The sequence below is a fragment of the Candida theae genome (assembly GCF_024610275.1).
Source record: "Candida theae strain CBS 12239 chromosome Unknown scaffold91, whole genome shotgun sequence".
Lineage (NCBI taxonomy): Eukaryota > Fungi > Ascomycota > Pichiomycetes > Serinales > Debaryomycetaceae > Lodderomyces > Lodderomyces theae.
Window position 1 is genome coordinate 1 of NW_026261338.1, and position 22,606 is coordinate 22,606.

The window sequence follows — 22,606 nt, forward strand, 5'->3', positions numbered from 1 at the left end:
ATTTGCAGGTGGTTATTGCTGCTTATGGTTTTGGAATTTGCAGTTGCTTTTGCTGCTGCTTAGGATTTTTCTCCATTTGCAGTTGATGGTGTTCCCGTTGTTGGTGAGTGTTGGTGATGATGATTCCGTAATTTGTTAATGGGAATCCTTCGGGAGCTTAACCCACCAATATGGTGTTGTAGATTTTTGATCTCTACTTCTCTTTCTATTGTCTCATTGTAGTTTTTCTCTTTGATCACTTTCCACTGTGGAACAACAAACTTTGGTACCGCCAATTGCTCTATGAACTGACGGTAAGAGGTTTGAATTTTTTATTGATGAAACTTTTCAATGCGTCTAACCTCATTGATAATGGAATGCTCTTTCAATAGTTTAGAAATTTCGTCCTCAAAACATGTTTAGATATTTGCTATTGTATATTTTGATGCAATTTAACTTAACTATGTACCTCTATAGTAGATGGGGACAAAAGAAGCCTTTTCCGTTTTTCGAGTATGGCAGAGCCTCTGTAGGGGAGAGGGGAGGGGGGTTGGTATACCACCCAATTTCAAGAATAAACTCAATCCAATTTAGCACGGTTAGCGTAAATTTTAGCAGTGAATGGTTCTTCAAACAACAATGCAATTTTGTACATGACAAACACAAACAAAGACACTGCCAAACCTGCTGGTTTCCCATACCATAAAGCCGAACCCAAGAAACATAAAGTAGATCCATTGTACATTGGATTGTCGTTGATATTGAATGGGAAACCTGTGACTCTTTCGTTCATCAATATTCCAAAGTAATCACCAAGATAGGTACCAGTTACACCCAATGCCCACATTGAGGACACCACCAACACATTACCAAATGCAAAAGCAGCAATTGCCAACAGTTTGATGACAACAGAATCAATCAATGGTTGATAGGTTGGTTGATTTAATAGTAAATTGTGATACACCGAGTCACGATAGATCCCCAATGAAAAGATGGTGAATGCCAAAATGTAGCAGCCAATTTTGGCTGATCCCCCGGCCAATTTAGTCAAGAAGTGGGTGTTGTATTCCAAACGAGCAACCGTGTTCCAAAAGATGGGATTGAATGCAATTGTTGCCAATGCAAAGTAAAATTGATCATTAAAGTTGATGTAGTGGGGGAAGTTGCGTAATAGGAATTGAAGATCCTGTGATAAGGTGGATAAATCTAAAGACATGTTTGGTTTTAAAAAGGGCTTGCAATGATATCTGTTTGAATGTTGTATATATATATATGTTGAAGATTTTGATATAAGAAAATAAAAAAAAAACACGGGGCATACATAATAATATACATTTTGTAATTCACTTAATGTATCTCTCTCTCTATCTTACTTTTCTTACACGTAGATAATACCAATACAGTACAAAACTATTCCATTTATGTTTGCAACACAATCAATCAACTCATTGGATATATATTTATATATGTCCTTCACACAACGCATCACTTGATACTCAACTACTACTGCCTTCTAAACTGTATATATATATATGTATATATGTATATAGTAGAACTTAGTTGTACATTGACTATTACACAGAAAAAAAAATCAACAACAAAAACAAAAATAATCACATGCAAAATCTTTCTCTCTCTCTCTCTACCCAACATTTACTGTGTTTGGTCTCAGTATTATTAACCAGTATTATTATGCAAGTGTAGCACACAACACACGATACTTGACATAACACTCATGAACAAACGAAATCATTCTTGTAACTACGCTGACTATACTGTACTGAACTCATCCTCTGTGTATCTGTATATATATATTTCGCCTCTCTTTCTTTTGGTCCTTTTTTACAACTCCAAGACTATATGCATCTCCCATAAGCAGGTGAAAAATACAAGGTTTAATAGTGCGTGCACAACTTTGCAATGATTGGATCTTGTCTCCTTTGAGACATGATTATTAAGATAACAGAACCCAGTAGCAAGAATGAAGTACATCATATAGGACTGTTGTGTTGGGCAAAATGAAGATAGCTGCGAAACAAAATTGGGTGTCGCAAATTATTCGCGACACTTAACGATTAACGTGACACAAAAAAGGATCAATCTTCTTTAAGAAAAAAGAAGGAGCTGTAATATCCATAACAAGGGCATTCTCAATAGCCAGTATCCTTTTGCATATGTGCTTTCATTTACAACAACATGGAAAAGGAGTTCTCACCGATAACATTAAGCGGAATAGAATACGAATCCACGCCGATAAAAAGAAATGAAGATGATCACATCGTGGTTGATGAGTTTTTGACTGCCAGGGACGAAAACACCACCATCTCAATTGATGGCGATGAGTTGGGCAGGAAGCAAAACGACGACGTGACAGATTACAAGTATGCACCTGCTATGAACGCGTCTACTGGGCTTGCAGATCCATTGGAGATGGCCGACACAAGTATTTCTGCAATACGGAACCGAAACACAGACACAGATGAACATTTCAAAAACACAATCTCGTACAAGAAAAGCAGTCCCAACCAGTTTTCAACTGCATCACTCGACCCATACACACCTTACGTTTTGGGTTTGTATTTTCAACTAGTTGTCAATATCATTTTGTGGTCGTTTGTGATCTACTTTATATATGTGGCGATAACTACTGTGCAGTCCGACATCAATCTCAAGATAGACGAGTTTACAATTAGGATACTAGACGAGATTGCAAAGTGCTCAAAAGAATTCACCAGAAACAAGTGTCACTTATCTGATCGGCCCTCAATCATGGATGAAGAGTGCGATCAATTGGAAAGATGCCAAAACCAAGATCCAACAAAAATTGCCAGGCTGAAAGTGACGATCGAACTAATTGCTGAAATTATCAATTCATTTGTAAATCGGTTGAGCTACAAGAGTTTGTTCATCATGATGTTTGTTTTGATTATTTTCATTATCCATACCGCCTTCACTTTTGAAAAGTTCTCACAATTCAAACAGAAGAGAAGAGACTGACGAGATCCTAAACGGGGGAAGATGGCTATCAGTTTGGTTGGCTGTTTCTAGAAACCTCAATCGTCAAAGATTGTATTGTTGTCAAGTTGGTAGTTTTCAACGTATATACACTATGCAATGTTGCGGTCAGCAGAGTATGCAGAACGGCAATTGAAGAACCCGGATCAGAGTTTTTATACGCGAGATGAGTTCATGTTGATACTGGGGGTTTTACATTTGGCAGTGTGTCATATATGGTGGAAGCAATTGCAGCTGCAATAAACGTATTTGTTACACCTTATAACCGTACATAGACACGGAATAGATAACCATTACTTAGCCCGCTCTCTACTCGCTTGCTTTTGACAAAGTCTGTAGTTGATCAGCTCGAAACCCTCTGCAGCATCGGTCTCAAAAAGGAAAAGGTCGTGTGGTGATCATAAAAATTACGTACCCCCACGCCGTCAATTCTTTTTTCTTCATTCACAAGGACGTCAAGATTTTTACACACTTCCATAAAAAGGGACTCCGATTCATCAAGCATGGCAAGATTTGACTACGATCCTGCCTCATTCTCCAAAATCACTTACAACATCGGTGGTATATCAGTCCATGTATACAATAGTGATGCTTTAATACCATACATTGAGGCCTTTAACAAGTCGCTGGTTCATGTGGATGAAATCCCAATCAATGTCAATTACTTGCTCCATGGCCGTACAAGAACCTACAAAGACTCAGAGGCCATTGCCTATAATATCTTGAGGCAGGTTGAAGAGAAAAGAGAGCATAAAGATGCGGTTCCCTTAATATGTGTTGCTTTTGATCTAAGAAATCATGGTGAACGCACAATTGATGCATCCAAGAATGACGATTGGTTACGAGGTAATCAAACACACGCAGTTGACATGCTCAGCACCATTATGGGCAATGTGCAAGATTTGAAGGTACTCATTGATTTCTTACCGGACTATTTGAACTTGGAGTCGTATTTGACCAATGAATTCAAATCAAAGAATCAACATTACAATATCAAGCATCGCAACATTATTTCAGGCTATTCTTTGGGTGCGCATACTGTTTTCCGGTTTGCAAACGAGTATCCTGATTTGGTTTACGCAATTAACCCAGTTATTGGATGTGTTGATTTATCAAGTTTATTGATTAATAGACTCAAACAGAATGATGTATCGAGTACTGACTATGACAAGAGGTGGTTTTATTACAGCTATGACGAATTGAAATTGTCGCCTGGGCAAGAGACAGCACAGTATCCAGAACACTTCCATAAGGTGCTTTCCAAACAAGATGAATCTGTTTGGGAAAACTTTGCCATGAATTCAATCAAGATGCATGCTAGTTTTGGCCAGGAAGATAAGTTGGTGCCCCATAAATTGAGTTCAGTTTGGTGTGACTCTTATTTGAATACTAATGGCGATACAGAGGTTAATGTTTATGAAGGTGTTGGGCATGACGTTCCTGAAAAAATGGTTGAAGATTTTACTACGTGGTTAGTCAAGTATATTTAAATCTGGTTGAACCTAGACATTGGGATATAATGGACAATTAGTAATGTCTAGAACATCTCTATAATGTGAAATCTTTGAATCGAATTGAGAAAAGTGGTCAGAAATGGGGAGTACACTCGCTTTTGGTCATCGCTTTCAGTTCTCACTTTACAAACACTTACTCTTGAGCTCCACTTAGTCACTTCCTCTGCAAGCTATATGATTTCCCTGCATCTAGCGGTGTCTATAGACATATAAAAGTTGTCATCAACCCTTTTCTACCCTTGCGGGCATGTGACATACGTGTGACATTAGCGTGCTAATCATGTGCTAATCATGTGCATTTGATACTATTGGTTGTTTCAGGACAAATTTTTTCTTCGTGAATTGGTTTAGTGGTGTAGCGGCTATCACGTTTCGTTTACAAATTGTGTTTACAATTGTAAGCTCCGAAAAGGTCCCGAGTTCGATCCTCGGCTAGATCACACTGTTTTTTTTGCTAAAAATCTCTTCATAACCATCAACTGAAGGAGAGGGAATACTCATACTCATCTGCCAAAAGAGACGTTGTTTAGTCTCTCTTCAATGCTATCACTTCATGCGACAAATTGTTGTGGAACTGTTGGCTTATATTTTAGCATTTGCAGCCAACATTTGCGCAAAAGTTGTACCAAATTTAGTTTTCAACAAACTACAAAGGAAAATGTCAAGAATTTTATTTCTGTATTGATCAAAACTATATAGAGAAAATTAGAGTACATCAATGTCTCAACTATCAACAAGGAGTGTCAAACCCTTTTTTTTATATATTTTTCCATTGGAAATTCTTGGTATCCGGCACCAAGGATTCCACTTGACTCTTCCCTCTTAGGTATCCACACTTTTCTCCGAAGAAGTCCTGCCTAATCGTGCTCTGGGGCCAATACTATCATCCAATGCCGGGGCACTGGATGTGCTCAAATCCACCGAGCCAAATTGAGCTGGTTGAGTTCCATCTAGAGCATTTCCATTATCATTAATCTCTGGCTTGTCTTGTGCAACGTCAGCAGTGGACACTTTCCTGGGCAACCAGTAGTTGTTGTTGCTTGTTGAATTATGGTAATTGTAAAAGCTTCCAGTATTCACTTGAGAACCAGCAGAATAACGACGTCTAGTGTGTCCACCGTTAAGTTTTGCACCTATTGAGGTGAAAAAGTTGTCGAATAAATCTGGCATTGTATAGTCGTGAATTGAGTGTATCGTTGGAAGAAGAAGAAGAAGAAGCAGAAAGAAGGGTGAAAAAACATTACAACTAGAATCTACGTGATTTGCTGTGAGTTATATACGGGAAAGAAAGGGGCGGATGGGTAAGTAATTAATGATCAGTGGAGAATGGGAAACAGGGGAGGGGAGGGGGGGGTACATTTTAGTACTGTTGTCACACACACACTGCAAAAAACAAATAAACGGAGTTTTGTTATATGCAGTACCAGCAGTAGATAAAAGGGAAAAAGACACTGTACAAATATGCGGGGATTCTTTTCACTTTGTTACAAATAACTTATTACACTCACTCATAAATTAGAGGGGAGCAATAAACGTGTGTATGTATGTATGTATTTATGTGGGTCTCACTTTTGTCTTCGAAACATAGTGAATGATTATCAATCAGAATATAATATAGAAAGCTACTGCATATAAACCATCCCTTATCGCAGTAATATTGCAAAATTGCGTTCAATACGGAAATTGTTGCTACGACTGCCACAGTTTCACTGTAGTTTGGGGAAGCTGGTGCATGTCCTTAAATATGTGGCTACATTTACTGCCAAAAATTGTTGTCAAATGACGGGATGGCTACTCGGCATCTCACAATTTTAGTGCCAAAACAAGTAGCATTCCCTGAAAAACGGTATGTCATTACTGGTGCATATCTCCAACTTCTTTGTGAGTGACGGTCTTCCACAATGGAGACAACAAGTACACATTCGATAACGTACTTCTTCTGTCAACAATTGCACAAAGAGAGTGAGTAGAGGTATCTGGGGTCCTACAAGGGTTTAATTACGGGCTGCCTCCCGTACGTAGCTTAAGCACATCAAAACGACGCTTCTCTAGACAATTTCGAATTCATACAAAACAAATGGTTCGTAATCGGTGTCCACCAATGAAGCGTACTCGTGCAAATTGGCCTTGTTTGAATATCCGTCTCCACCAAGGTACCCAAATTTTTCAATCAACTCCTTTTTGGCTTTACCAACACTCTTTAAGTTGGAACCTTCAAATTTAAGTAAAAAGTTATCAAATTGAGGTGGTAAACCATATCTCAATACTGCCTCGACATACACCCTAATAACTTTAATGTGAAACCAGCTTGCAACTATGTCCAGGTACGCCGTCTTGCTCAATCTTATGAGGTCGTTCTTCAGCTTCACTTCGGCTGCCTTTGTAGTATCGAATTCCTTTCTCAAGTTGTTGAGTACTTCATCGTCGTAAACAAAGTCGGTACGAGGATGCCACTTGCGTTCTCGTGCATTGTTGATGAATTCTTGTTGATACTTTTTGAACAATGTAACAGCAAACAAGGTGAAATCTTTATCCTTCTCAATTACTTCGGCTGACCTGGGTATAACAAACGAAGTCAAAGTTTCGTAATTGTTTTTGAAGTCGGACACAAGATTGTTGGGAACAGCAACTGGTAAGGTGATCAAATGCTCTGAATCCTGCACAAATTGCTCTGGCTTAACAACATCATGCAATGACTTGATTGACAAGTCACCGTTTTTCTTTCTATCTGCAGCCAAAAAGTTGGATTTTGCCGTTTGATAAGCCTGGTAGGAAGCCCTAACATCATTATCTAAAGCCAACGCTTCGTTGGCAATTATCTTTACCAATTGGCTGATTGGCTTGTCCAACCTATATTTCGATGAATTCCATTGAAAGTTTTGTACATAGTCAAATACCGATCTTGACTGAACAACACGAGAAGGGTTCTTGGATTCATTAACACTGTTCACGATATCAACAACCTTTGACACGGAGGCACCTAATTGTTGGTCAATCTTGCTAATTTCCTCACTCTCTTGGACAAGCGAATCCAATGTCCCACTTTGGAAATCAGGCACGTTCAACTTGAACAACGGTTGTTTACCATTGTTCAATGACTGTTCTAACCATTGCTGAGCATTCGTTGATTGAGGTAAAGATAGAATCAAATATTCTGCAAGAAGTGGTTGCAGGTTTCCAGATGACATATTGTTGTTGTGCAGAGGGGAGAGAGGGGGAGGTGGAGGGGGGGGGCAGTCAGAAACTTAATTGACTTGTTGAACGACGAGTCTGATTGCTCGGAAATGGACACACAAAGTAGTGTTCAAATTGATACAAGCGTACACGACCTTACATTATATACGTTTAGCCACTCAAGTGCACCACGAGAACTTGCAAAGAATAAGTAAGAAGTCCATTTTGGTAGTAAAGTACTGTATTCACGAAGAGATCCCGTTTCGAGTCCACTGGCAGATCAATAGGAACATTTTGTAGATCTTGTTTGTGGTAGCTAGTGGTACGGTAAAGCATCGCTCTGTAGAAGAGGAAAAAAAAAAAATTATTAGTGTGTGTGTGTGTGTGTGAAGACCTCATCTTAGTTGAGAAGAGTACCCGAAGTCAATGAGCAATTCATTGGAAGTATGTCAACACAACAGTAACCTCGAGGCTGGATCTATACTAACTCGTTTCTTCAGGAAAGACTAAAAGAGCACTCGTCAGCATTTGACAGCTTATTGTCGCTAATTCCGGCAAAATATTTCTACGATGATGCCACGCAAGATCAGTGGCAGCAAAAGAAGGCTTCCAAAGAGGAGTCAAAATCAAAGAAAAAGGCAAAGTTCAATCCTTCCACTAAGGATAATGCCGACGAATATATGAACTCTTACGCAACTGCTAAGGACGTGATGGAAAATAAGCAGCAGAAGGAGAGTGAGAAGCATCTAGCATCCGAGCGGAGTGAGACACCAAACGGGTCATCAATAAGAAAGGGTAAGGAGCTCACTACGTCTGCAGATGAGTCAGAAATGCTGAACGAAAGTGGTGTTGAAGAAGAAAAGGAGGAAGAAGCATTCATTTTACCGCAAGCGAACTTGATATTTGATGACGAGGGTAATGAAATTGCAGATCAAAAGCAGGACTCAAATTCCAAGCCCAAAAAAGATGGCAAATTGCAAAAGAAACGGGAGTTGTCAGAGGAAGAAGAGGCAAAGAGGAAAGAGAACTTGGCAAAGTTGAAGGAGAGATTGGAATCAAAGATAAACAATTTGCGTGAAAAGAGGAAAGCTGTAGGAACAAAATCTGCTGGTGCTCCAACCTCTCGTGAACAAATACTCGCTGAGCGTAAGAGGAGACAAGAATCTAAGCAACAAAAAAGAAAACATGAAGAACTTGAGGAGAATGATGATAACGATGACGAAGAAGAAGAAGAAGAAGAAGAAGAGTTTGAGAATGAGAAATCCGATGACAAAGACCAAGCTGTTTTGTATGGTAATATTGCCTTTCTGGACGGTTCTCAGCTCACATCTAATTTGTCGTCCGTGCGTCGATCGGCAGATAAAAAGAAGAAGCAAGGACCGGCCAATAAAGATATCAAAGCTCATCTATTGAAGTTGGAGAAGAAGAAAAGGAAGTTGGAAAACATGTCGCAGGAGGAGCAAGCAAAACAAAAGGAAAAGGACAAATGGCTGAGAGTAATGTCCCAAGCAGAGGGCATAAAGTTGAAGGATGATGAGAAATTGTTGAAGAAAGCATTGAAAAGAAAAGAGAAGAAGAAGTTAAAGAGTGAAATTGAGTGGAAAGATCGACAACAGGCTGTCAAAGATACTGTTGCAGCCAGGGCAAAGAGAAGGGAAGAGAATTTGAAAGCCAGAAAAGAAGGTAAGGGACAAAAGCGGAAAAATCTACCAAAATTGAGAAAGTTTACAGGAGTTGTCAACAAGAGTAAGAATGGACAAAACAAGAAAAAGAGGGCAGGGTTTGAAGGAAGTGCCAAATCGAGGTCCAAGAAGTAGTTGTATGTAGTAAGAGAAAGAGATAGCGAGAGCGTGTGTGTACATAATACAATGACAGTGGTGGTAGAAGATGTTATCGTGTGACTATTCTGTGTATGTGGGAGGAGGTAGCGCAATATGCAAGATGACGTCTTATCACAAAATGGGAAATCTTTGGCACACAACTTTATTTTTAGCAAAGCAACTGTGTCAAGACCTTCTTCCAAAAGATGGCATCTCTACTTTAAGTTTAGCAGTTGGTGTTTGCTTACTCGATGTGTAGATGTAGGTGTATATAGGCGCGTGTGTATAAATATAGCAACACAGTAGTACAACCAACTGTGTGTATATGAATGTGAGTGAGAGTTTTTATTGTTGTTACAGATTTGGTTTTTCTTTTTTCTTTATTTTTTTTTTATTTTCATGTATTCTGAATTGTTTTGTTTGCTCCCTGAATTTTAATTTTAATTTTAATTTCAATTTCAACTTCAACTTCTTTTCTTTCGTCTTTTCGGCAACTTTTTCTTTACATTTTCCACTTTCTTTCTTCTTTCAACAAGATTTCAACCATCGAAAGCTATATACTTTTATATCATCCACTTTCAATCAATTAACTATTATACACAATGGCAGGAATTCCAGATCAATTGAAAGCCGTCTTATCCGAAGTCGACAAGGTATGTTTTTGACCCAATTTGTCCCTCTGTCTTTGTTTTTCCACAGGGGGGACGGTGTGAGTTCAATTGGCAATGTAGCCTCTAGCAGAGGCTTTTTTTTTATTTTATTTTTTTTTTTCTGGTACTGGTGGTAGTAGCGGTACTATATTAAGTGCCTAAACTGACTATCAATTGACTCCTTCTATTTTTGATCTTTTGCCATTTGGGCCATGTCTAACATATACTAACTCCCTCTATAGAACACCAAGTCAATTGGAATTTTAAACCAATTTCAAGCTCAAACAGGTTTGCCAAGATCATATGCTGTTTTGGGTGCTTTTGGTCTCTACTTTATTCTCATTTTCTTGAACATTGGTGGAGTTGGTCAACTTTTATCCAACATTGCCGGTTTTGTTGTTCCAGGATACTACTCAATTTTGGCTTTACAAACAACCACATCCAAAGATGACACTCAATTGTTAACATACTGGGTTGTTTTTGCCTTTTTCAATGTGATTGAGTTTTGGTCCAAGGCCATTTTGTACTGGGTGCCTTTCTACTACTTGTTCAAAACTGTCTTTTTGTTGTACATTGGTATTCCAAGCTTTGGAGGTGCTAATGTGGTTTACAATGTTGTCATCAAGCCAATTGCTGACAAGTATGTGCGTCCAGTCCACGAAAGTGATGTTGCCAGCAAAATCAATGAGCATGCTGAAGGTGTGTCAACTTCTGTTCACATCTAGGTACAGAGAGATATATTTCCTATGGAGAGAAGTTGAACGGTTATTCCTATGACTGAGGCTGTTCATGAAATGAAGGAGGAATAGAAATGTGTGTTGATTAAGATGTGGGTGCTTTTGGATCTGCTTTACTCGATATACAAGGCAGGAATTAAGCCAATGCTACTTCTGAGTGATGATTTAGATAGAGCTAGTTGTAATGCATACGTTTCATTGCCTTCTTTTCCTTTTTTTTTTTTTTTTTTTGTCTTTTTTTGTGTTTCTGTATACATTGTAGTAAGGCTCTTTTTTTAAAGGTAAAAGCATTCAACATCTTCCAACCCAGTCAAGGTGAATAAAGAAACTTTTTTCATTTTGGTGAATGGCAGTTTAGCTGCAAACTTCAGTAGTTTGTGATCCCACTTTATTTTCCTAGTGTACGGAGTAAATGTAGTTAATGTGGGATACACTTTTACAGCAACTGTTTCGCCGGCTAATACTGGACATGTATAATAAATGGAAGTGCTTGTGGAAAATTCAAATTCGGGAGCAAAAGTTATCCCTGATGAGATACCAATAAAAGCAATGAATCCAAGATATAACGACATTTTTGAGTCGTATTCGCTGGATACTTTCTTTAATCTTCCCGTTGAATATGCAACTTCACCCCTTGCACTGTCATCTTCCACGGTCGATAGAGTCTGTACTTCTATCGCTCTTGCACTCGATTGCTGTATTATTTCTGAGCCGTGTAGCTCAATCCAATTCTCTGGTGGTGTAGCGGCTTCTTTTCCTGGGAAAAAGAGTGTGTGTTGGGAACTGGGTGCAGCAACATGATCAACTTTCAAGTCGGGATCTCCATCGTCGGGAAAGACCAAAGTATCTAGATCAGTGAGGTGTACCACTAGATGTTGCAGGTTCAAAGTGTGGTTGATTTTGTATAGAAATTGGTGCATATTTTGTTGCAAATCCTCCAAGTTTTTAAATTGATGAATTGAAGGAAGGTCTCTTAAATCTTCCAATTGTGTAACTGGTGTTTCTTCAAGAGAGTGCAGTTGGATGTGGGGAGAGTAGAAGAAAGTAGTGATTGCTATTATCCAATGTATTGCAATTGATGTAGAATGCATTCGGGACGTGGGCCAATTTAAAGTTGAGGTTATTGACGTTTTTTTTAGGTAGAGAAAAGTGGTTTTGTAGTGGAGTTAACCAGTATTAAGTTTTGCCAGATTTTTTTTTCTTTTTACCGTGCTTCGCCGTTGTCACCAAAAAAGAAAGTCTCAAATAATGACTCTGGGGTCGTGTAGCCATTTGCTGTTGTCTTCATCTGACCCGTGTGATTGTAAACCCGCAATTTGATTTGACATTTTCCAAACTTTGATTATAAAAACGTGAGTGAGTTTTGAAACTAAAACGGGGGGGAGGGAGGACACCTGTGCCCATCTAAGCGTAGGATTATCATCAAAGATGAACTGGGTTATATAGGACCGTAGTGGAGTCCTTGTTTCAGAAGGTATATATGCTAGCTGCAAATAAACAGGTACCAAGTAGGAAAGCCAATACTACTACTACTACACAGAACTCTACACAATGAGCACATCTTTTAGAGAGAATGCAGATCAGTATTGTAGTGCTATATAGGGTGCAGATCAAGTGTTTCACGTATTCTGTATACGTTCATAAGTATGTGCTTTTTTAGTGATGCCATTTGATAGGAAAAGATCCTTTGTCATCCAAGAGTATAGAATATGCCATTATGGGAGGGGGGTTTCTATAAATGTCTTTGTTTACGAGATGGCTGGTTGTTGTTGTTGTTGGGGTGGTGATGCTATTGTCGAGTAAGGACCAATTTGAGCATTGAAATGAATATAAAGTTAAAAATCGGGGCTCTTCAAAGGTAACAAAAACAACAGTGAAATGAAACAAAATCGAAAATGGAGGCGGTAATAGAAGGAAAAGAGATGCACAATTTCGCGTCTTTGTGCATATCTGTGTAGTATGCACAGCATGCTAGAAAGAACAAGAGAGAGAGAGAGAGAGAGAAACAGTATGGTGTCTTGAGGACACATGTACGGTAGTAGCAGGTGGTTTGCTTGAACAGGTGGGTTTGTGTTGATCTTGGCAGAACGTCACTTCAGTCATTGATTACTTGGTGGATGAGTAACACAAGAATGAGCATGTGAGTTATCAACGTGCAGGTAATATCTATATAATGACCTGTTTTGATTGATGTCAAAATATGGGCAGATGTTGTAACATGTTGTTGATTATGGGTATTACTAGTAGTTTCTTCACTTATATCTGACATTATGATTTAATATTATCGATGTTGTATCTAAGTCACTAAATCTATATAGGTATTCTGGGGATTCTTCACTCATATTTATATTCTCCAGAATATTCACTGTGGCACAACGAACTCCGTAGTAATTCGTTGTATGGCAAATATCGCGTTGTCTTCTGACAACGCCATCTATCAAGTATTGTGTTGTCTTCTGACAACACCATCTCTTAAGGTTCTTGGCATCACCCAACTTATGCCTCACCCAACTATCCTCTCATGGTCCATTTACCACATTGGAGGATAGTCATTAACATTTCTCTTTCTGAGATCACACTGTCAGATAGTCTCACCATCTGAGATCTCGTTACTCTGTTACATAGGACTGCAGCATTAAATCTCACGACTGCACGTTACTGCATGTCTCTGCAGCCCTTGAATCTCCTAACAACATAACAGGCTCTTAGAGAAGTGAACAAAGGTAGTTTTTACTGGTTGCAAAACCTTTATCAAAACAGTAGTTGTTTTTTGTAGAGACGGTGTATTATATAATACGTCATCAAGAAAAAAAAAAAAAGAAGAAGGATAAAAGTTAAAAAGGCACAATAATAGCAACTAAAAGTTTCTAAAATCCGTCACACAAAACTCGAGGAAAGCACTTTTTTGCACACAGACACGCCCACATACAGACACACAGACACACACACTAATTTCAATACAAAGGTATCTCTCTTTTCTATTGTTATTCTTTGCACAAGCCTTGCTCTTTTTACAGAAGAAACGTACTACACGTGCTGGTGTTTTTATACTGAATAGAAAGAAATTGAGGAGAAAGACCAACGGAGAAGACAAAGAGAAAGAGAAGAGGAGCAGTGTGATAGCTACTACTACTACTACTACTACTACTACTATTAGTACTTCTGTCACTGCCTACACTCTTTGGAATCCTGGAGATGAGAAATGTGCATATATGTTTGGATAATGATTTTGTGTGCTTTCGAAGCTTTTTTCTTCTTTTCTCCTTAATTACCCTCGGCATAGTCTACTACATTACCATAACTCATGAGCTGAAAATTCATTCTTTTATTTATAGCATTAGGTCTTTCTTTTTCATTTTTTGCTTCTTCTATTGTTTTGTGGTTGCTTGCTGTTTACAACAGAAAAATAATTGTATTGTTTTTCTTTCTTTCTTTTTATTTTACTTTCATGTATTATTATATGCAGGATGGCTGTATCCATTCAAAGTAGGTGCTCAGCCAATCAATCAAACAGATGTAAACCAAATGAGGGACAACTATCGACTATTATGTATAGTATAATACCCCACTTGCTACTCTAAGTTAGGACGCAAATGCCTGTGTATGTGTATGTGTATGTGCATGTGTATATATGCACATGTTTATATTAAGTAGCAATGCATACGGCTGAGTTATTATTTTAGTTTACAGATGGAAAGATAGTTGGAGAGGGACAATTTGTTTTTTTTTTGGTTATGTTACTGCATGGGACCAAATGTAAAAAAAGAAAGAGAATGACCTCTCTTTACTTTTGGTGTTAAAATGTATATACGCCATGTACAGAATACCATACCATACCATACCATACTCTACTATATTATACTCACTAAAAAGTGAGGTACATCTGAAACTCTTACACAAATATTATTGTATTGCTACAGTGAGATTAAGTACTACTCACTTACTAACTGTACTACTACTACTACTGCTACTGCTACTGCTACTGCTACTGCTACTGCTACTGCTACTGCTACTGCTACTTTGTTGTATATTTTAGTCACAACTGAAATTTCAAAATATAAAATTACGTAACTTACACAATAACAACACTTATTACACCTGAATTTTTTTTTTTTAAAAAAAAACAAACTTACTATTGTTATTATTATCATTATTGTTTATTATGATGTTAAGTGAATGAAGTCATCAATTGCTATTATAGAGTATATATATATAAACAGAGAGAGATCCCACACGATACATCTCCTTCTCTCTTTTGATTTACGCATACAACCACTACACAACCCACAATGGCTTCAGATCAACTGTCAAACACTTCTGTTTCCCAGTTTCTATCTACTTTGATCCCCACTCTTGTCATCGCAGTGGTATTTGTATTAATCTTCATTTTCATTCGTAAAACCCACAAGAGAGTTTATGAACCCCGTGCAATTGTCAAATCACTACCAGATGATATCAAACCAGAGGAAGCTTCTACCGGTCTTTTCAGTTGGTTAACATATCTTTTGAAACGTCCAGAAACTTTTATTATTCAATACGCTGGTGCTGATGGCTATTTTTTCCTTCGTTTTCTTTTTGAGTTTTGTTGCATTTGTATATTGGGAGCAATCATTACTTGGCCAATCTTGTTTCCAGTTAATGCCACCAATGGTAACAATAACCAGCCAAACTCAACTGTAAAAGGTTTTGACATATTGACACTTTCAAACATACGTAACAAGTGGAGAACCTTTGCCCATGTGTTTTTATCCTGGATCTTGTTTGGTGCCGTTATTTTCTTGATTTACAGAGAATTGGTTTACTACACCACTTTTAGACACGTGTTGCAAACAACCCCCTTGTATGACTCCTTGTTGAGTTCAAGAACACTCATGTTGACTGAAATCCCCACCGAAAAATTGACTGATGATAACTTGAGAGGTTATTTCCCAAGCGCAACCAATATCTGGTATGGAAGAGAATACAAGGAATTGCAAAAGGAGGTGGAAGAAAGAACCAAATTGGCTGGAAAGTACGAAGGTGCATTGAACAAGGTTTTGACAAAGGCAGTGAAATTGAAGAATAAATGCATCAAGAAGCTGAAACCAGTTCCGGAACCAGAAGATGATCTTGACAAGTATTTGAAGGATGGTAAAAAAAGACCTACTCATAGATTAAAGTTTTTGATTGGTAAGAAGGTGGACACTTTGAACTATGGCGCAGAAAGATTGGGTGAATTGAACAAGTCTGTTAGCAAAAGACAAGCTGAGTACGCCACAAATACCCAGTTACCCGCTGTTTTTATTGAGTTTCCCTCCCAACTTGAGTTACAAAAGGCCTATCAAGCAATTCCTTACAATCAAGACTTTAAGGGTGTCAAGAGGGTCACTGGTGTTGCTCCAGAGGATGTTATTTGGCCTAACCTTCAATTGACTCCTACCAAGAGAAAGATTCAAGCTGTTATTGCCAACACAATCTTGACACTTATGATCATCTTTTGGTGTATTCCAGTTGCTGTTGTTGGTGCCATTTCCAACATCAACTTTTTAACTGAAAAAGTTCCCTTTTTGAGATTTATCAACAATATGCCGAAAGTGATTATGGGTGTTATCACTGGTTTACTTCCTTCGGTTGCGTTGTCGATCTTGATGTCATTGGTTCCACCTTTTATCAAATATATGGGTAAAAAGTCCGGACGTATAACAGTTCAACAAATCAATGAATATTGTCAGTCTTGGTTTTTCGCATTCCAAGTTGTCAATGTGTTTTTGGCCGTGGCTCTAGGCTCCTCAGCTGCATCAGTTGCACAAGAAATTGTCAAGGACCCAGGTCAAGCTCTTCAACAATTATCTCAAAGATTCCCACCTTCGGTCAATTTCTACTTTTCATATCTTTGTGTTCAAGGTTTGACAATCAGTTCAGGTGTGTTGTTGCAGATTGTTGCATTGATCTTGTCTCACATATTGGGAAGAATCTTGGATAGTACTCCAAGAGCTAAGTGGACAAGATGGAACACATTGGGTCAACCTGATTTCTCAACCTTGTATCCGGCATTCCAATTGTTGACGGTTATTGCCCTTGCATACTCGGTCATTGCTCCATTGATTTTGGGATTCACTGCAATTGCTTTTGCCTTGTTCTACTTTGCATACATTTATACAATGGTATATGTGTTGAGACCAAGTGCTGCCGATGCAAGAGGTAAAAACTACGTCAAGTCGATGTTTCAATTGTTTACTGGTCTTTTCTTGGCTCAGCTTTGGATCACTGCTATCTTTGTATTTACAAAGAATTGGCCATGTGTTGCTTTGGAAGGTGTTATAGTAGTGGTTACAATTATTGCAAGAATGTGGATGAAGAGAAAGTTTTTGACTGTTGTTGATGCGGTTCCAATCTCGGCAATCAAGTATGCTGCGGGAGATACCACTTATTCTTACCCAATGTACGATCAAGGATATAAGGAGATTCAAACTGAGGGCCAAAACTACTGGGAAGGTGGTAATCAACTCGGAGCTGTTGGCGGTGAAGTACATGACCAGGTATTGCCTTATAGGAACCCTGGTGCCGGTGCTAATACCGGTGTCGCTCCAAACGCCCTTGATGGCGAATCATCATTGACCGACGCCAAAGCTCCATTTGACCATCGTGGATCCGACTCCTCTGCAGTCGATACAAGAGTTGCACACGCCGATAATAGTGAAAAGCCTTATGGGTTGGAATCTCAAGGTGACAAAGCTTCAAATGTCGACCATTCTGGAAGAAAGGATGGGCCATTCCAGGAACAGACTTCCGGCGATCATGAAAAGGGCATTGCCGGTGTGGGTAATGCCGCTAAAGGTATTGCTGGTGCTCCAGGTAAAGGTGTTTCTTGGTTGAAGATATTTTTTGCTCCTAAAACTCAAACGTTTGATATGATCAGGAACATCATGCCTAGCTCCTATTTCAACTACGTCGAATACAACCCCGAGTTTATTAGACATGCTTATTCCGACCCAGCAGTGACTGATGAAGAACCTCACATTTGGATCGCTAGAGATCCGATGGGATTATCCGAGATTGAAAAGAATAAAGCTTTGAAGGAAGGGGTTGATGTCACTGATGAGAATGCAACGTTTGACGATAAAGGAAAGCTCATATTCACTGGGCCACCTCCCACTTATGAGGAAGCAATCAGAGTTTAGAGAGGAAAGACACGTACGTCAGGGCGGTTGATTCTTTGGCTCAAGCAAGCTTATACTACTATACGAGCGTGTTTATTCTTGTGTCTGTGAAAAGTTTTCCTTTTCATTTTTACAGTACCCCCGCCCCCCTCCCCCTCCCTCAATTTCGTTTTGTGTTCTAAGTTGAGTGGATAAAGTTTGATGGTGTTTTTTTACTGTCACTATTTTTGTCCCGTTTTCAATGTATTAGTTTAATAGTTTTGTTGATTTTTGAAATTTAATATATCTTGTTTCGTTAAAGTAATCATTGTACAAATGAATCACGTGCAAAAAGTTTATCTGGAATTTCATCTTTTCATTTCTAGTTTTTGTTTCACCAAATTTACGAATTTTTTGTGCAATGTATATATGCAGTTGGTTTTTGTTTTTGTCTTTTTTTTTTATTTTTATTTTTTTTTTTTTTCGTTTCTTTTTGGTTGTTGTTCCTCAGAAGTAGAATATAGTCAGTTTGGCATCAAAAAAAAAAAAAGCGGATAGAAAGGATAGAAGTATCCCACCAAAATAATACCGCCAGCTATTGAATCTCTAATATGAATACTTCTGACATACGAGGTAAAGAGAGAAAGAGCAGGAGAACACATAAAAATTCCAGGGATGGTACGTTTCGATATAACCATAGAGCCTTAGCAAGCGTTGTCAACGTTGCGCCGTGGAAGTAGTTATGGAGCATTTCGTCTCACGCTACACATTAATACCCACAATTTGGGTACATTCCAGGACAAGACAGGACAAGAGGCATATAAGTAACACCATTCGCTGTATATTTAGAGATCATAAAGACATGTTTTACTAACATGGAAGTTTTTAGGGTGTCCCAATTGCAAGCAGAAGAGAATAAAATGTTCGGAGGAGTTGCCAGCATGTCACATTTGTATAAAGAAAAACTACCGTTGCGGATACCTTGACTATAGTGAAGACAAGTTGGAGAAGTTGCGCAAAAAGAACCGAGACAAACAGCATTCACATATCACAACCCGTGATGTGAACAATTCCGGACAGCCTCATTTATACAACCATACCCAAGCCAACAACACTGACCAAGCGAGTGGTAACCTCAACTTCCATTACACTGTTTCTCAAGGAGTTGCTATTACTCAGGATCGACCGCCTCACGAGTTCACTCATTCAAGCGAAAACCAGGCGCCAAGTCAGCAACTTGCACACCCCCCACAACCCACGGTGTTTACCAACGATGGACCAGCGAGGATTGAGCCACCACAAGGCTTCAACTCCGATGCAATGAGCGGAAGCTTTTCCCAGACCTACCCACTCAACCAGGCCCCCCTTATGAACCAAAACACATCGGAGATTGTGCACGGCGACAATCTTGTCGTGATATCCCCATTCACCGGTCAAAACATGTCGATAGATTCGTCCCCGTACTCAGATACACCAAACAATGTGGACCAACTATTTTCAAGTTATTTTCCAACTTTTATTCCCAACCAATCTATAAATTCAACAACTCCACCAAATATCTTTGAAAATGCTGTGGAGAAAGACTATAACCACTTCAACAATGCTCCACTCGGGAATGAAGATTTGAATTTGGTGGTGTTCACTGATTCAATAAGAAAATTATCCCATTTTGCACCACCAGAACTATACGTGGCTCCTGAATTCACGGAAGTGACCAATTCCAACATAGACCAAAACAGTGAAGAAGCCTCACAAAAGCAATGGGACGATGTTGGTATAACAACAAGCCATTTGGAGCGGGCGCAAGATGATATAAAGCCCCGAATGATACATTCACGTCGTAGCGGGGAAAACGGCGATGAAGACGGTGGGGGCAACAGTGGATACCTCGAAAGTAGTGCCATGTGGCTGTCAGATGAACCATTGCCAAATGCAAAGAGATCTAGCATTGTGTTCAAAGTATTGAAACACCCAGATCGTATAAAAAGGTTATTTACAACAACAGCAAACAAATTTCGACCTGAACCAAACCAGTACTCGTTGCTGCTACGTCATCCTGACTGGACTAGAAAGAATAACAACGACTTGTGGACTATTACACTCGGTGAGGCACTTTCTTCGAACCAAGCATTCTGTTTATTTTTTATCGATCGTGGGCTTTGCGTTATCTTGAGAGTGTGTGACAAATCGGTGAAATCGAGCAGCAGTGTCTCCTGTTTTACTCCAGAAATACAGCGAATTTTGACAAGAAAGTCGTATGCCTATTTCGGACGTATAATCAAAAATTTGAGGGAGTCTGTCAATGAGGTTGATATTCAGACCACAACAATTGGATCGTGGTACGCAGGATGGTCTCTGGTTCTTCAAAAACGAGCCAGTGTTAAGTCAACAACTCTATTTTATGGTGGCTCCGCATCACTCTTGTGGAGTTGTTTAAGTGAATGTAAAGACTTCAACGACCTTGACCCACGATTGAGATTCATAACGTATGCTGTTAAAAATCATACATCTTGTGCAGTTATTCCTGACTACAACATAAGCGTGATTTCAAACATACAGGAGACATTTTTGACGATGAAAAAGTTTATAAACTACAACACAGACTTGACAAGCCCCAATAATGGATACATTCTCAAGTACTTTGTCGAGTTGGAAAAGTTCCTAGACTATTTACTCGAAGATTTGCATCCACGTTTCGTCTACATAGATCAATTTTACAAGGGGAAATACAAGGTTGGCAACAAGGATGAGCTTGGTATACGGTATTTTTCGCCATCTTTATTCCATGAGCTCATAAATCGTTGGCTCAGAATTATACCCAGTCATGCCCGCTCCATCGGAAGAGAAATGTCGCCTCTCAAGCGCACGTTCTATCTTTTCTACATTGCCATTGCTAAATCTTTAGCAAACGTGTTTCCCATCATTCGGAGTGCCTTTTTGGTCGACACATGGGATGCGTTATATCCACAAACTGATTTTGACTACAGCCTTTTTCAAATCCAAAGAGATAGAGTGTCTGACGAGGCTCAGTACAACTTTTTATCCAACTGCACCTCCAAACTATTGCGGATAATAAAGTTTTTCAACACAAGGCAACAAATAATTGCTCACGTATTGTCAGCGGACACAGTACTTACATCTGGAAAGTGCTTCATTGAATCTGTACAGTCAGAGCATGATGAAAGTAGGGAACCAATGCAAGATATAGCCGTCATGACCCCGGAGAAAAGGGAATTCGGAGAAGTTATGTTGAAAAACTTTACCATAAATACAATCTTGAATATTTCGAATTACCCGAAATTGGTGGAGTTTGGCAGTAACCTGCCCAAGGGCTCTGACTTGCGAAAAATGGTGGAACGTGAGAATCATAGACAGAAAGTACGCATTGAGGAGTACAGGGCAAAATACAGGAACGCTAGTGGCACGTTTGAAGACAATAAGGACCACAAAACTAATGTGAACCATGCATACGACTTTGATTTTGATAAAGGCATGTTTCTGTTTGATTATGCTGTAGAGCCTATACTTACACATTATTTCAAAGAAATCGAAAGGGTATCACGAAAAGACAATGTGTCGATAGAGGAGCTAGAAGGACAAATATCAAATTTTGAATTATCTTTCAAGAACATGTTCCATAGCATTGAACTTGGTGCCAATAATTAATACTGCCTTACACTAATTCAAGGTCCAGAAAGTCATGCAGCAAAGATCTTGCGCTTTTATTTTGAATCGTTTCATGGGCGTAAGGAGATCCACATTGTTCTACGCCCGTTCCCGTTCAATTTCCAAGACGATCCCAATGTGGAATGAGCCTTTTCGCCTTGCTTCAATTTAGAAGGAAGATACTTTTGATCTTGGCGAGACGAAAAAAACTGCAAGAGAACACCTGACTATACGTGTTTCAATCATGGTTAGCATCGCGAGCTACATACATGGATGCAACGAAATGCGTGCGACCGCAAGAAACATTTTGCTGAATCAATTCAGTCAAATACGTCTCACGCCTCCTAATTGAAAGCTGCTTCTGCAATGTTGAATACAAAAACGCTATTCGTTGATTGCATCCTATGTCAAGAGATTGACTTACAGCGATCATTGAAGAAAATAGCTGGGGCTTACTGTCAATTTTTGTTTCAACGGTTGACCATTGAAAAATATAGGAACGAGAGCGCTACGAACATGCAGATGAAGTCCACCGGATGATTGGCTGACAATAACTTGAGCTGAACCAATATATAGTATGGAAGAGAATACAAGGAATTACAAGAGGACGTTGAAGAAAGAACCAAAATTGGCTGCAATGCTCTGTGTTTGATGATCTTTCTCCGGAGAGGGGAGAGGGGGTGATGATGATACTATGCTATTGGGTTAATCGTGAGCTACTCTACGTTAAGTAACTGCTCATGCACAAACAGACCGTGATAAGTCAACTTTGAATATGAAACAGAGCGGTTTTTCGCCGATTCCAAAAAGTCGATGTGGGGAAGAAACTGAAGGAAGTCAACATTTGGTCCTCTCACACGTGGACGCAAATACGGGCCCATACTCTACTCTGTCCCCTGAAGAGTTAGAAATACATCGTTGAATGCAACTAGT

General features: G+C 39.1%; 10 protein-coding genes across 10 annotated transcripts; 6 read left to right on the forward strand and 4 right to left on the reverse strand. All coding sequences in view use genetic code 12, as the record gives it.

The window, feature by feature from the left end:
* Positions 1–559: 559 nt before the first annotated feature.
* On the reverse strand, positions 560–1,195 carry OPI3 (bifunctional phosphatidyl-N-methylethanolamine N-methyltransferase/phosphatidyl-N-dimethylethanolamine N-methyltransferase; the record flags this gene model as incomplete). Its single annotated transcript, XM_051751929.1, has 1 exon — positions 560–1,195. The coding sequence occupies one exon, from the start codon at positions 1,193–1,195 to the stop codon at positions 560–562; it is 636 nt and encodes a 211-aa protein (XP_051611219.1).
* A 980-nt stretch (positions 1,196–2,175) lies between these two features.
* On the forward strand, positions 2,176–2,976 carry KGF57_000261 (uncharacterized protein; the record flags this gene model as incomplete). Its single annotated transcript, XM_051751940.1, has 1 exon — positions 2,176–2,976. The coding sequence occupies one exon, from the start codon at positions 2,176–2,178 to the stop codon at positions 2,974–2,976; it is 801 nt and encodes a 266-aa protein (XP_051611220.1).
* Positions 2,977–3,497: 521 nt separating this feature from the next.
* On the forward strand, positions 3,498–4,484 carry KGF57_000262 (uncharacterized protein; the record flags this gene model as incomplete). The annotated part of the gene is made up of 1 exon (XM_051751951.1): positions 3,498–4,484. One exon carries the CDS (start codon positions 3,498–3,500, stop codon positions 4,482–4,484), a length of 987 nt encoding a protein of 328 aa, XP_051611221.1.
* An 846-nt stretch (positions 4,485–5,330) lies between these two features.
* KGF57_000263 (uncharacterized protein) lies at positions 5,331–5,678 on the reverse strand (the record flags this gene model as incomplete). Its single annotated transcript, XM_051751962.1, has 1 exon — positions 5,331–5,678. One exon carries the CDS (start codon positions 5,676–5,678, stop codon positions 5,331–5,333), a length of 348 nt encoding a protein of 115 aa, XP_051611222.1.
* Positions 5,679–6,556: 878 nt separating this feature from the next.
* Positions 6,557–7,696, reverse strand: VMA5 (H(+)-transporting V1 sector ATPase subunit C; the record flags this gene model as incomplete). The annotated part of the gene is made up of 1 exon (XM_051751973.1): positions 6,557–7,696. The coding sequence occupies one exon, from the start codon at positions 7,694–7,696 to the stop codon at positions 6,557–6,559; it is 1,140 nt and encodes a 379-aa protein (XP_051611223.1).
* Positions 7,697–8,108: 412 nt separating this feature from the next.
* On the forward strand, positions 8,109–9,499 carry KGF57_000265 (ribosome biosynthesis protein; the record flags this gene model as incomplete). The annotated part of the gene is made up of 2 exons (XM_051751984.1): positions 8,109–8,126; positions 8,183–9,499. 2 exons carry the CDS (start codon positions 8,109–8,111, stop codon positions 9,497–9,499), a joined length of 1,335 nt encoding a protein of 444 aa, XP_051611224.1.
* Positions 9,500–10,104: 605 nt separating this feature from the next.
* Positions 10,105–10,877, forward strand: KGF57_000266 (uncharacterized protein; the record flags this gene model as incomplete). Its single annotated transcript, XM_051751995.1, has 2 exons — positions 10,105–10,155; positions 10,395–10,877. 2 exons carry the CDS (start codon positions 10,105–10,107, stop codon positions 10,875–10,877), a joined length of 534 nt encoding a protein of 177 aa, XP_051611225.1.
* Positions 10,878–11,164: 287 nt separating this feature from the next.
* KGF57_000267 (uncharacterized protein) lies at positions 11,165–11,980 on the reverse strand (the record flags this gene model as incomplete). Its single annotated transcript, XM_051752006.1, has 1 exon — positions 11,165–11,980. One exon carries the CDS (start codon positions 11,978–11,980, stop codon positions 11,165–11,167), a length of 816 nt encoding a protein of 271 aa, XP_051611226.1.
* A 3,198-nt stretch (positions 11,981–15,178) lies between these two features.
* On the forward strand, positions 15,179–18,049 carry PHM7 (Phm7p; the record flags this gene model as incomplete). The annotated part of the gene is made up of 1 exon (XM_051752017.1): positions 15,179–18,049. The coding sequence occupies one exon, from the start codon at positions 15,179–15,181 to the stop codon at positions 18,047–18,049; it is 2,871 nt and encodes a 956-aa protein (XP_051611227.1).
* A 569-nt stretch (positions 18,050–18,618) lies between these two features.
* Positions 18,619–21,673, forward strand: KGF57_000269 (uncharacterized protein; the record flags this gene model as incomplete). The annotated part of the gene is made up of 2 exons (XM_051752027.1): positions 18,619–18,685; positions 18,897–21,673. The coding sequence occupies 2 exons, from the start codon at positions 18,619–18,621 to the stop codon at positions 21,671–21,673; spliced, it is 2,844 nt and encodes a 947-aa protein (XP_051611228.1).
* Positions 21,674–22,606: the final 933 nt, after the last annotated feature.